General features: G+C 40.4%; 1 protein-coding gene across 5 annotated transcripts; it reads right to left on the bottom strand.

Moving 5' to 3' along the window:
* Window positions 1-2,182: 2,182 nt before the first annotated feature.
* fubp1 (far upstream element (FUSE) binding protein 1) lies at window positions 2,183-11,772 on the bottom strand. Of its 5 annotated transcripts, none has more exons than XM_056392386.1 (20): window positions 11,635-11,763; window positions 11,145-11,235; window positions 10,322-10,357; window positions 10,110-10,146; window positions 9,967-10,013; window positions 9,804-9,875; window positions 9,636-9,693; window positions 9,390-9,552; window positions 9,147-9,245; window positions 8,854-8,952; window positions 8,655-8,757; window positions 8,096-8,335; window positions 7,250-7,410; window positions 7,016-7,167; window positions 6,824-6,900; window positions 6,352-6,477; window positions 5,944-6,018; window positions 5,395-5,457; window positions 2,783-2,946; window positions 2,183-2,547 (listed from the first exon to the last, which is right to left on the bottom strand). In XM_056392386.1, exons 1-20 carry the CDS (start codon window positions 11,725-11,727, stop codon window positions 2,539-2,541), a joined length of 1,965 nt encoding a protein of 654 aa, XP_056248361.1. In that variant the 5' UTR covers window positions 11,728-11,763; the 3' UTR covers window positions 2,183-2,538. The 5 variants fall into 5 exon arrangements, with proteins under 5 accessions (XP_056248361.1, XP_056248360.1, XP_056248364.1 ...); XM_056392385.1 differs by having other exon boundaries at window positions 11,112-11,235; XM_056392389.1 differs by lacking the exon at window positions 5,944-6,018 and having other exon boundaries at window positions 11,635-11,766.
* Window positions 11,773-12,221: the final 449 nt, after the last annotated feature.

Consider the following 12,221-nt stretch of genomic DNA (forward strand, 5'->3'; position numbering starts at 1 on the left):
TCCTCCAACACTGTGAGCGAGAAGTGAAGGCAGCAGCGTTTCAATAGTAGATTTGCACTGCACTTTGAGGGCAGATTCACACCACGACAGAAAATTTAAAAAAAGATAAAAAAATCATGTATTTCACCGTTTGTGACCTAACAGTTGAGCACATTGCTAACTTCTGGCAACAGTGTTTGCATGGCATGCAGTTTGTTACACCAGTGTCAAAGTTGTCTAAAGCATCGGTTGAACATTTCACTGTCAGACTTACCGGGATGCAAACATACGACTAATTTCAAATATTAAGCACATACGGCAGTGACAACATTTCCTCAGTGAACCTACTACACAACAACCTTTTCTGGGTATAAAGTCACTTTTTGAAACTTGAATGTGGCAAAGTCATACAACTCATATCATGCAGTTCATTCATGAAAGCAGATCATCTTAAAAGAAAGGCTTTTCATACTAAATATCCTGGACATTTCTTTACGACTAAGCATGAATGCATTGAGGCATGTTAACGACACAGGTAAGCATTTCTTTGCATGGATATTGGTAAAAAAATAAAAATAAAACACTGGTTTCCTTAGGTTTCGCTTACCTGTGTTATTGCAGCAGAACCTAAGGTGCAAGGTCTGGGATGACACTGCAAAGATCAGATATATTGCACTGTTTGCCATCAGTGAACAATGCAGTCAAAGATTGTTTTGACCTTTAAATCAACAGCCTTTCAACAACAGTGCTCATTCAGAAAATGTCATAAATCAATACTGAGCTTTTCAGAAGCACTTCCACTACTAGCATTCCACATGCTCATATGGGACATTAAAGAATTAACAGCAGAAACCTAAGCATGCTATGCTGGAGTTATGCAATAGGACTTCTCTAAAGCAATGTAATGCAATAAATGGCATTTTAAAAAAACATGAGTCTCAACTACACAATGGCACTTAGCAGGTCAGATATTCAAAAACGCAAAAAGAAAATCCATGGACATCCTTAAACAGTTCCTACCAGCAGTGTAAGAGTGCTGACATTCAAGCCCTCAGTTCAGATCTCCCAACTGGCACTGAAATGCTACCTACACGCAAAATCTAGAACAAGCTACAGAGAATCAACACACTGTAAAGATTCAGAGTCTCAATGTTATGCAGTCAGGAGTCACACAAGGGAAATAAAGTCTCAGAAACATGTGGTACAAGAATCAGAGTCTAAAGCACTAAAGCCTCTCCTCAGAACATTTGATACTTACCCACAGACATGGGGAAAATGGCAATATTTGACAAAAATACTACATCTTTTGCAGTTCATAAAGCATCAAAAAAGGCGTGTATCTCTCAAAGTCAATCACAGTTTTTGTACTTACAGGATAGGAGGGCTCAACTGTTGGATGACGACTGCTTAGCCACCCCCGACCCTACAACATCTATGTTCTTAAACTGGATAAACACTAACAGAATGGGCACAGCAAAAAGGTTTTTTTGCAATGTTTTTATATTAAAAAAACATTCTTTTAAAAAGACAAATTTATACATGTGAGTTAGTTCACAACTGGAAATGGGCAAGACAAAACGATTCAATGCATTTTCGATACAGTGGCAATTTACCTGACTGTCCTGGAAAAAGAACAGCACAAAAAAATATATATATGTAACACTAAAAATATGCAACATTTCTTGCAACCACGTTTTTCTGAGGAACATGTAAAGAAAAATACTTGCTTACCGCTTTTTCTAAACTTGCCTGTGGAGGAGGAAGTGTCTAATCAATGCAAGACAGTGCATACTACCTCAACAATGTCAGCAAACCAGGCAAAACTTAAAGACAGCGCCACAGAAACGCAGTTAATGCATGAGTTACGATACACAGATACCTGTCAACTTTCTAAAGGACAAACATCTGTCTACAGCTGATGTCAGAGCAATGTCAGGAAACAGGAAGTGTAAAAAAAATGTCTATCAACAAGAGGACGTTTGTTGGTCTGAACCACTCTGGATCATTGCACGCACATAATGTATCTAAGAGCCTTATAGACAGTTGGAGAGAGACAGGACAGCACAACTTTGAGTCATCCATTTAGGACAATTAAACCCACACATGGCCTGCATTTCAAACTCCCCCCGCCCCGGTAAAACAAAAACGTACAGAAATTCATCTCAACCCTCTTGGTTTCATACCACCCCAACTTACCAACACAGGAGGTTTCAGTTTGTTTTATTGCAAAAACACAACAGGCAATAGCATTTTAAAACTGAGATGATTTACATGGTAATGTCAACAGTTCAATAAACATGAGTTCTAACCACATTTAATGTAGATACAGGGCTGGAATGACCATATGTATAATTACCTCACTAAAAACAAAGCATTTACAAGAGAAAGAAAAAAAGAAAAAAAAAAAAAAAGAGGACGTGTTCGCCGGGAAATCTGCCATTTATGTGAAACACTTTCAAACCAAGGAAATTTAAGATCTTCATCAAGGCGTCTGCATCCAAACATTAAACAAAGGATTTTGTTTCGACAATGTAGCATTTACTTTATGTCCACTTCACATTACTGGCCCTGTGCAGAAGAAATACATAGAAGATACATTGCATGTTAACAGCAGAAACAGTGGACTCAGCTTCCCAAAATAAAAAGCTAAAAACCTGTGTAGGGATGAAAGTGTTTTGGTTAAAGTTTGTGTAGCTGCTGCAACCACTGGAGCCCTGTAAAAACCTGAGGAAGGAAGGGAGTTATGGCACAAAACTACTGAGTATAAGTGAATGTGGAGGGCAGATTCTTATCAGGGGTGTACCTGAGGGGCTTGTGGTGCTGCGCCCATCGTCTGAGGGTTGGCTGTGCCATAGTAAGCAGCCTGCTGCCGGTAGTACTCCGCCCAGGCAGCGCTGTAGTCTGGCTGGCCTCCAGGCTGGGAGGCAGCTGCTGCTGCTGCTGCTGTGGCCTGAGGGGCAGCTTGACCTGGAGGGTAAAACCAGAGAAAAGTTTTGATTATTTTCTTCAAACACTCACCAGTAACCTGAACTAACAAGAAAGCAAATATTAAACAAAATCTAATCTAAATTTTTGGGTTAAAGTAGCGACCTTTCACACTTGTGCAACAGTTAGGACAATGTTTCTGAACAAAGTTTGATTCCAATGTAGTTAGAAAGCCACAAGTGCAGACTGAGCGACACCTTGGCTTTCTTTGCAATTTCTCTAAAAAGGACTAAGTTCTACACACAGGGTTTTTATAGTCTTGTCTTCATTAATTGCCCCTTTTTTTCCCCACAATTGTGATAGCATAAACTATCTGCATTTCAATATCATCTGTTGAAACACATCCTTTGTACAACTGAAAAGGGCCTTTTGTTTTTTACAACTCAGTTTGGGTGACCCAAACCTTTTACCACTTACATTTAAGGTTATTCACTGGACTTGCTGCTTACATTTCAATAAAGACTGGAAAAACTGAGCTGTTGTAAAACTTTTGACCGGTAGTCTATGACAGTCCCTACCCATGTGATGTCCCCTTATGTTACAAAGGGTAAATCCACTCTCAGTGGACATAGAACTGCTGCCATAGTTAACACTTTTTAAGACCACAATCTTTCGAGCAGTTTGCCCATAGGGCCACACACCCCTTTAGAAAGGTATGTAAAGCCGGTATTTTACTGCTGATGAATAATATCTTCTGTCCGATCACAGATTGGGTGTGACAACAACTGCCACATACTCTAAGGTTTGAGTTGAGAGACAAGAGCAGCAGCTGGTATGTAAGATTTCAGACCAGCTGAACCAGAACAAGGAAGTAAGGCACATTAACCAGTTTCATGCCCAGTGTGATTCCCAGCAGAATCATGGGGCAGCTCTGAAGTGTGAATGGTTTATAGCTAATACATCTATTAGCAAAGAAACATAAAAAACTAAGTTTAAAGAATCGCAGTGTGAAAGCAGAAGGACATTAAGTTGTTTTCTCCACATGAAAATGTTTACTATGCATATTAAAACTTTTTCTCGTTTCATTCAAACTGTACAGAACAAATGGACTTCCTGCTACTCCTTTGTGCTACCATAGCTTTACACGCACCTCAACATGTTTAAAAGCTAAGAGTTGAGCTGTAGCTATTCAATAATTGAACTAACTAACTAACTAACTAACTAACTAACTAACTAACTAACTAACTAACTAACTAACTAACTAACTAACTAACAACTACTTTGACAACTGATAAATCATCTTGATCATTTTCCAAACTGGTTCCGGCTTCACCAATTTGAAAATTTGATGTTTTCTTCAACATATGTGATTGTGAACTGAATCTCTCTGGGATGACTGTCACATAAAACATGCAATTCAAATATGTCACCTTGCACTGTAAGAAATTATCGCTGGCATTTTTAAACATATATAAGAAGGGGAACGAACCCACCACCGATTTCTTTGAGTGGCAGGTCAGAAACCTTCTGCTTTTCTGTTGGGCGGCTGGGAGAGCAGCTACTCAGTGACAGAGCGCTGCTGGAAGAACACAGCCTCCCTTCAACATCAACAACATTTACCTCCAGGGTTACTGCAGGTTTCATCAAGTTTAATCTAAAATATCACATACAACTAAATTTTATACATTTTTCACAGCCAAAGTATGAAAAATATGAATGACAGCCAGTAGATGACAGGGCCTAGAACTGTTTATCAAGTGCATGGATTTATATTTACGTCACATTTGAACTTACTTCCCAATATAACAATACACCCAATAATGTAATTATTATATAATCATTAAAAATATGACCTGACTGCAGCAGAAAATAAATGGATGACTAATTTATTTGAGGTCCACATATAAAATTCTACATTTGGTCAAAGTGTCTGGAATAATACTATTAGGGATTTTCCAGACTTTTTCTAAAAATCACACAGAAAAATATTTTAGAACCAACATTACTGCTTATAGCAGTTCGAGAAAACATTTATGGTGTTTAATTGAAATTAATTTGAAACTCAAGACTTTTTAATACCTTCTAAGGCCCGTTTCTAAAGGAACAAATCAATTCTTTTGAAGACTTTAAGACCTGCAAATACCCTAATCTTTAGGGGGATGACCGTTTAACTTCAAAAATGTATCAATCAAGACACAATCTGATAAGACCTATGTGCTATTATGAATCACACACAACTTATTTAATTCGACTGATTCAAGTTTCTATCCCACCCCACACTATAGGATCACACGACATCATTTGTCTCACATACCATGCCAACTGACTGCTTATTATATTTTCACCATGGAACCATGACTGAGCTGTATGTGTATGCCACTTTAACTTAACCCCCATGCATCTGTTACAGCAGATGAGTAGCCAAATTGGAGATCTGACCATCAGGACAAGGAGGAAAATGCTCAATGAATTGAGTCCGAGTTCACAGACCTTGTTTCTTGTAATATTCCTCCCAGGCTTTCGTGTAGTCCTGAGGTTGCTGACTCTGTTGACCTGCAAAGAGAAGGGAAAAATGTGTCAATGCATTCAACTGCCAAATTAAATCAAGAAAAAAAGAAAAAAGAAAAAAAGAAATTAACATTATTCCTACATTTTTTATAATACATGACCCAAAACCCCAACCCACAAAAACATGTTGCATCATTTAACTCTACGCACATTCAGTAGCAGTAACACATTCATGGCACATTGCAATACTCTGCCATCTGTGTGGATAAGGCCTAAAGAAAGTCTAGAAAATAAGCTACTCTAAGCTCAGAAAAGGTGGTTCTGTGTCGACAGCTCCTGTAGACAGTCAAAAAGTGTTGCAGTCTAAACAGCACAGGCGTCAAATGTCAAACCAAGTGGAGGCACAGTGAAAACGCTCCACTGCAGGCCAGCAATACTGACCCAGACCTGAAAAAGAAGCTGACTGAAGGCCCAGTGGCTGTTTAGACTGTCTTGTGTCAATAAGTGTACACTGGAACTACGTTCATATACCCATTTTCTTGTAATATTCCTCCCAGGCCTTGGTGTAATCTGCCTGTCCACTCTGACCTGCAGCCTGTGGGTCACCTGTTAAAAAAAACGGTACTTGTAATTAGTGAATCATTCTTAGCAGTTTGTCCTCCACCTGCCTGGGTCGCGCTGTCAACCTAGGGATAATGGAGGGAAACTACCCTGTCCCTGGGGTAATAAAAAAAAAGAAAAAAAAAGAAAAAAAAGTGCTCTGGAAAAGCGAGTGATTTAAAAGGTGAAACCAAACCAACTTGTCTCCTGTTAGACACCAGGGAGACGTGAGCAAAGGACACTAAAGTAAAGCTAGTAAACTACACTGCTCTACACTCGTCTAGAACAGTTTCTGCTCTCTGCACTGACAGTTGGGTAATTGAAAAACACTTCAGTTACCTTGGCCATTGGTTTGAGTCGTGCCAGGCGCTCCACTTGTTGGGGTCATGGGAGCTTGCGGCTGCTGGCTGTACTGAGCATAGTAGGCTGCCCACGCCGCTGCATTGGCGTCGGCTGCCGCTTTATCTGAACACAGCAAACAGGTCTGGTTACAACCCGGAGGGCCAGAGTAAAGCTATACACAAAAAGTTATAATTGTCTTATATATAATCTATGATAGGGATTTATTTCTGTAGTGTTTGCCCAATTAAATTTAAGACTGAATTCTGTTCCCTAAAATAGACCGCAGAAGGCATTTATGCCTTCAGAGACGTTAAGACCTACAGATAGTGATGATGTGCTGATATCGTTCTGACTTTAACTAATGCTAAAATGTTTTGTCAGTGACTAAGACAGAGGAGGAACGTGAACAGCTTTTACATTTCCTTCAGATATCAAATGTACAGTGTATCAAAAAGTAGCAGGTACTCACTTGGATCAGGTTGTCCCTGTTGCCAATGTGGGTAACCATTGCCCCATCCCTGAGGCTGGTAAGGCGCAGGAGGACCACTGATGAAAGAAAATAAGTAATGATCAACTTTCCACATCCTTTACTGCCGTTTCAATATTCCTATCACACTGAACTTTACAGGTGAGGAAGAAACACAAGGCAAACTGTACTTACTGTGGCCCTGGAGGTCCCTGGTTGTAAGGTCCAGGGTTGTACGGACCCATGGGAGCCCCAGGGGGTCCTGGTGGACCAGGAGGACCGTGTGGGCCTGGACCTCCATGTGGACCAGGGGGGCCATGTGGGCCACCCATTGGAGTGACTGGTCCCTGAAAACACATCAGAAAAAGTCAGTAAAGAAGCTTAGAGCAGACAAATGTGTTTATATTGGACTTGTACTCTGTTTCTCACTCCGATTTTCTCCTCCACCAGCTGCCTGGCGTAGTCGATCTGTTGAGGAGAGCCTCTGACTGTGAACATTTTGATGTTGGGATCAGCGTTGGGTGGAGGATTCCTCTGTAGCTCGATCCTGGCTCCAGACTGCTGGCTGATGCCCTTGATTGTCTCACCACCTGGATGAAAAAAAAATCACAAATATAATATGAATTTAAAAACAGCCAAATTTATTGACCTCTAATGAAATGGAGGACAAAACAGCAAACTGGACCAATATCTTAGTGACTCTGTTATAATGTAAACATGCACCCACATCAACAAGTTAATACAGGTTAACACATTATTTTCTGTTCCTCTCCCAGGACTATCGACACACAATTTCTGATGCTGGGACGAAACGTAAAATTTCTTTTTGCGTTTTCTAATAATTAACACAAGTGTCTAAAAATATGGTCTCTACAACTAATACTTCAAATTCTTTTAATGTGTTCAGGTCTCAGATAAGTTTAGGGTTGGGGTTATACATCAGCTCTTCAGCGTGGTGCATGAGTTTTCATCATAGACCGCCCACATTTTAACTGCATCTAAATCACCCTCACCTCTCACTCTGAATTCCAATTGATTGGTTTAAATATTTCTTATTTTTAATATATTACTCTTTTACCACCATTTTGTTACCTTAATGAAATTTTGGTGAAAAGTAAATCCCCCCCCCACAGGACACTTATGTGGCTTTTGGGGCATGGTGCAGCCGCCAAAATTCATTTAAGGAATTACCTGGACATTTAACTCAATTCTCAGATCCCACTTGCCATAGCAACAGAGTTTTAAATCAAGCTGTGGTGTTGAGGGGCCACTTGCCTTTTCCAATGATGAGGCCGGTCTTCATAGTTGGGACAGTGAAGGTAAACTCCTGCAGGCCACCAGGGGGCCCCATGTTCCAGTTGCCCTGCCCACGACCACGTCCTCTGCCACCACCATGTCCTGGTGGTCCCCCAGCCTGGACACTCCTCAGCAGGTCTGATATGATTTCTGCCGCGTGCTGAGCCTGGTCAGGAGGACCCATGATCTGTGCTATCCTGTCTGGTGTGCTGCCATCATCTACAGGAGAAAATACGGTGATTAGAGACTATTGACACAAAATTTACTCAATTTCTGTTGCTGGGACTAAACTTACAAAAATGTTTGCTGATAATTAACGTGAGTGTCTAAAACTGTGGTTTCCGACGATACTCCAAATTCTTTTTATGTGTTCAGGTCTCAGATAAGTTTAGGGTTGGGGTTATACATCAGCTCTTCAGCGTGGTGCATGAGTTTTCATCATAGACCGTCCACATTTTAACTGCATCTAAATGACTTTTGATTTTGGCCCGGGTTGATTCTCAGATCTTTTTGTGATAGAGCAGACTTGAGCTGTCACCTGGTTTGAACTGAATCCTGACGCCTGTGTCATTCTGTATTTTCTTGATCATCTCTCCGTTTCTGCCAATGACAATTCCTACTGCAAACCGGGGGACTGGAACCTAAACGGTGACAGAAAACAAAACCAAACTTAAAAGACACTGACTGAAACCTCGTCTCCAAGTTTAAAGATGAAGCGGATTATTGCAAACACTCACGTCTAAGCTATCTCCTCCTCCAATTCTTGAACCATACTCGCCCCTCTGCTCCCTGAAGCCCTGGTCTCTGATCAGCTCCATCACCATCTCTTTGGCTTGCTGAAGAGAAAAGACAGTCTTACTCCACCAGCCTCCATGAAGGCATGTAACAGGACTTTATTGTTCTATCCAGGGGTTTGCTCTACTGCAGAGAAGTAGCTCTTATCCAATTAAAATGAAGGTAGATCTTTTTTTTTTATTGTTTCCCAGCTATAAAAGATAGAAGTGCAATGGTCACATGGTCGAGGACCCACCTGAACTTTGAAGGGTTCTCCTGAAATGCGGAGTGGCTTGTCTGCGCCTGTGTTTTGGGGTCCATCTTGGATCATTACCATCTTCACTCCCGCTCTTTCCTGCAGGTCGAGATAAACAAAATACATTCAATAAGTGTCTGTGCCAAGTTCGTCCTCTGCTTGAAAGGCGGTCATACTTAACAGTACTACCACCACAATCCCCTTCGATTTATTTTTGTCTTCTGCAACTGGCCGAACACTCACCTGTAGGCTTTTGATGGTTTCTCCTCCCTTTCCAATGACAAGTCCGGCTTTAGAGGCAGGGACCATAATCTCCTGAACAGTCATTCCCGGGCCATCATTGTGGTGGAACGCTGGAGCTGGGCGTCCCTTCTCAACTATCTCTGTTAGTAGCCTCTTTGCGGTCCTGATGGGAGAGAAATTACAATTATACACCGTCTAGAATTTTTAACAAGGAGCCAATGGAATTTGTGGTGATTGGTTACTCACTGGATTGATTCTGGTGGTCCTGTTAATGTCACCGACCTGTCTGGCATCCCTCCACTGTCTAAAACACAGAGAAGGAACTGTTTATATAAAGTCTAAACAATAAAAACCAAAGCCAAATATGAAACATTACACGTGATATCCAAGTATCAGCAACAAATCTAAACCTACCAGGGGCGATCTGTATTTTACAACCAGACTCCTGCTGCAGGCGTGATATTTGCTCACCCCCTCTTCCAATAACTAGAAAAGAATGAGAAAAAATCGGTTACACCCAAATACTAACAACGGTGAATTTTTGCTTTCATTGTTCAGTAAAAAAATGAAAACTTACTGAATCCAACCATTCCATCTGGAACCTTGAACTCTTCTGATGTTGACCTGAGAATGACATGATAAGTTAGTGTGAGCATTATAATATGCCATTTAATAAGCTGAATGTCAAAGGTAATGTTTTAGTTTAGTTTGTGCATTTACCTTGGGGGACCACCCATTCCTCCCATTGCTGAAAAGGCTGGGGAAAAGATATTACAGAGCATTGAGGGATAAAATATACAACGCAAGATGTAAACCATGCACCAATGTCCCAATTAATGCTAATTTTAGGCCAATTACTTTAGGTAGGGAATTATCAAGAATTACAGTCTTGTGTACTACCGTAACTACAGCTATATCTTCAGGTAACTTACCATCATTTGTAGCCACTTTCTTTGTCTCTGGTTGGTCTGTGATAACACAACATAATAACCAGCATAAGTATCTGACATTATACCCCCTATCACATTACTATCAGGGACTGAAACGGCATTGCCTGAAATACAAATGGTTAAGGCAAAGGGTTGTTGAAAAATTCAACTACAACAGCTGTAGTTTGTTGTGCTGTTAATTGTAGGCTACTACATTACACTTAATATTTTGACCACCCCATTCAAATCAATGTTGTCATAATAATTTAATTCACTACTGTTGTATTAGACTGCATATCAATATCCTACATGTACCTCATACACTGGAATCAGTTTATAATTATGCTGATATTTACTTAAACAGAATCTGGGATTCAATTATCAATTGGATACTTGATTGTTCCAACCAACAGGGATCCAACCAGCTTTGATATTGTAACTCCCCTTGATTTAAAAACTAAATTATGAAATCACATATGTTCACCCCTGAAATATTAATACATTTTCAGCGCCAGGCACTGGTGGAAAACAGCTGTGAGGACAGACAGTCAAGATATCATTCAAATACAAAACACATGCCAATTTACTGCATAAAACAAAAATAACACAAGAAAGTGCAGTAATATGATTAGTAGTGATGTTAGACCTATTTTTGAAAATGCACATTAATATGAAATAGTACTATTGATTAAGAACATCTCTATGCAAATACGATTTAAAAAAAAAAAAAAAAAAAACACACAGGCAAGCATTAACTGTGAAGACTTGCATTGAATCGATTTGAGCCACTGACCGATATTCAGGTTAGGCATGGGAAAATACCCACCAGCGTCCTCCAGGGGCCTTTTCTGGCCTCCGTAGCCAAATTCATTTGTTGGAGGTGCCGCAACTCCATCACCACCTATCTTCGCCGCGATCTGAAACAGCAAATAACAACAGAGAAAACAACAGTTCAGTGGATTTTCCTTTTTCGCTGTACTCGTACAACACGCTGCCTGCGGCCTACATTTCTGTCCGGAAGTCGGGACCAACAAAGGACCGCTTCAGCTTACATTTCACCAAATTGGACGATGTTGTTAAAACACAGAAAGCTTAGGGCTCTCAATAAATGATCATGTTTTTCTAACTTTCCCTGTGCTCGCAACTATACCAGCTTCTGGTTTCGCATCGTTTTTTGCAGCGTGGCGTAACGTTACTTGTTAGCTTAGCTTAGCTTGCCCCAAACCCGTTTGTAACGGCAGAAAGCACAAAAACTACCCACTTGCCACCGACTTGGAAATTATTCCTTGACTAAACGACACAGTGGGACTTCTTACCTGTCTTGCTCGCTGCAGAGCATCTTTAAAAGCATCGTTCATCCCGCCACCGGCGTTAGAGGACGGCGGAGCCACGCTGCTGTAGTCAGCCATATCTTCTTCTTCTTCTGCTCGGCGCGACAAGATGGCGGGTTTCATTCACGGGATGTGGACGGGAAAACTCGCGGTCACATGTCTAGTCTCGCGTTAACGGTCACATTTTAACTAAACACTATGTCAAATCTAACCTACATAAAGAATTTAGATTTTTTTCTGTTTTGACAAATAGAATCAAGCTTTCACAAATTTGTAATTGTGTTTTAAAGAGCCTCTATTCTCTCCTTAGTAATCTAGATCAAATCTAAAAAATCTAGTTTAGTGGTTTTTGATCCAGACCTGGTCTGGTCTGGCTGACAAACCATAATTCCTGTGAAATCTTAGTCATTTGTCTTTTACAGTGAAATTCAGTAATAAAGTAATATAAAATAAGATGATTGATTTAATGCTCACAGTATAATGAAGACGATGGAAATAGTCTTCTAAAACCTCACAGTGAAAGATTCACACAAACAATGAAACATTGACTCAGGACACCATCGACACTGTTT

This window comes from Seriola aureovittata, chromosome 12, assembly GCF_021018895.1.
Source record: "Seriola aureovittata isolate HTS-2021-v1 ecotype China chromosome 12, ASM2101889v1, whole genome shotgun sequence".
NCBI classification, from domain to species: Eukaryota; Metazoa; Chordata; class Actinopteri; order Carangiformes; family Carangidae; genus Seriola; species Seriola aureovittata.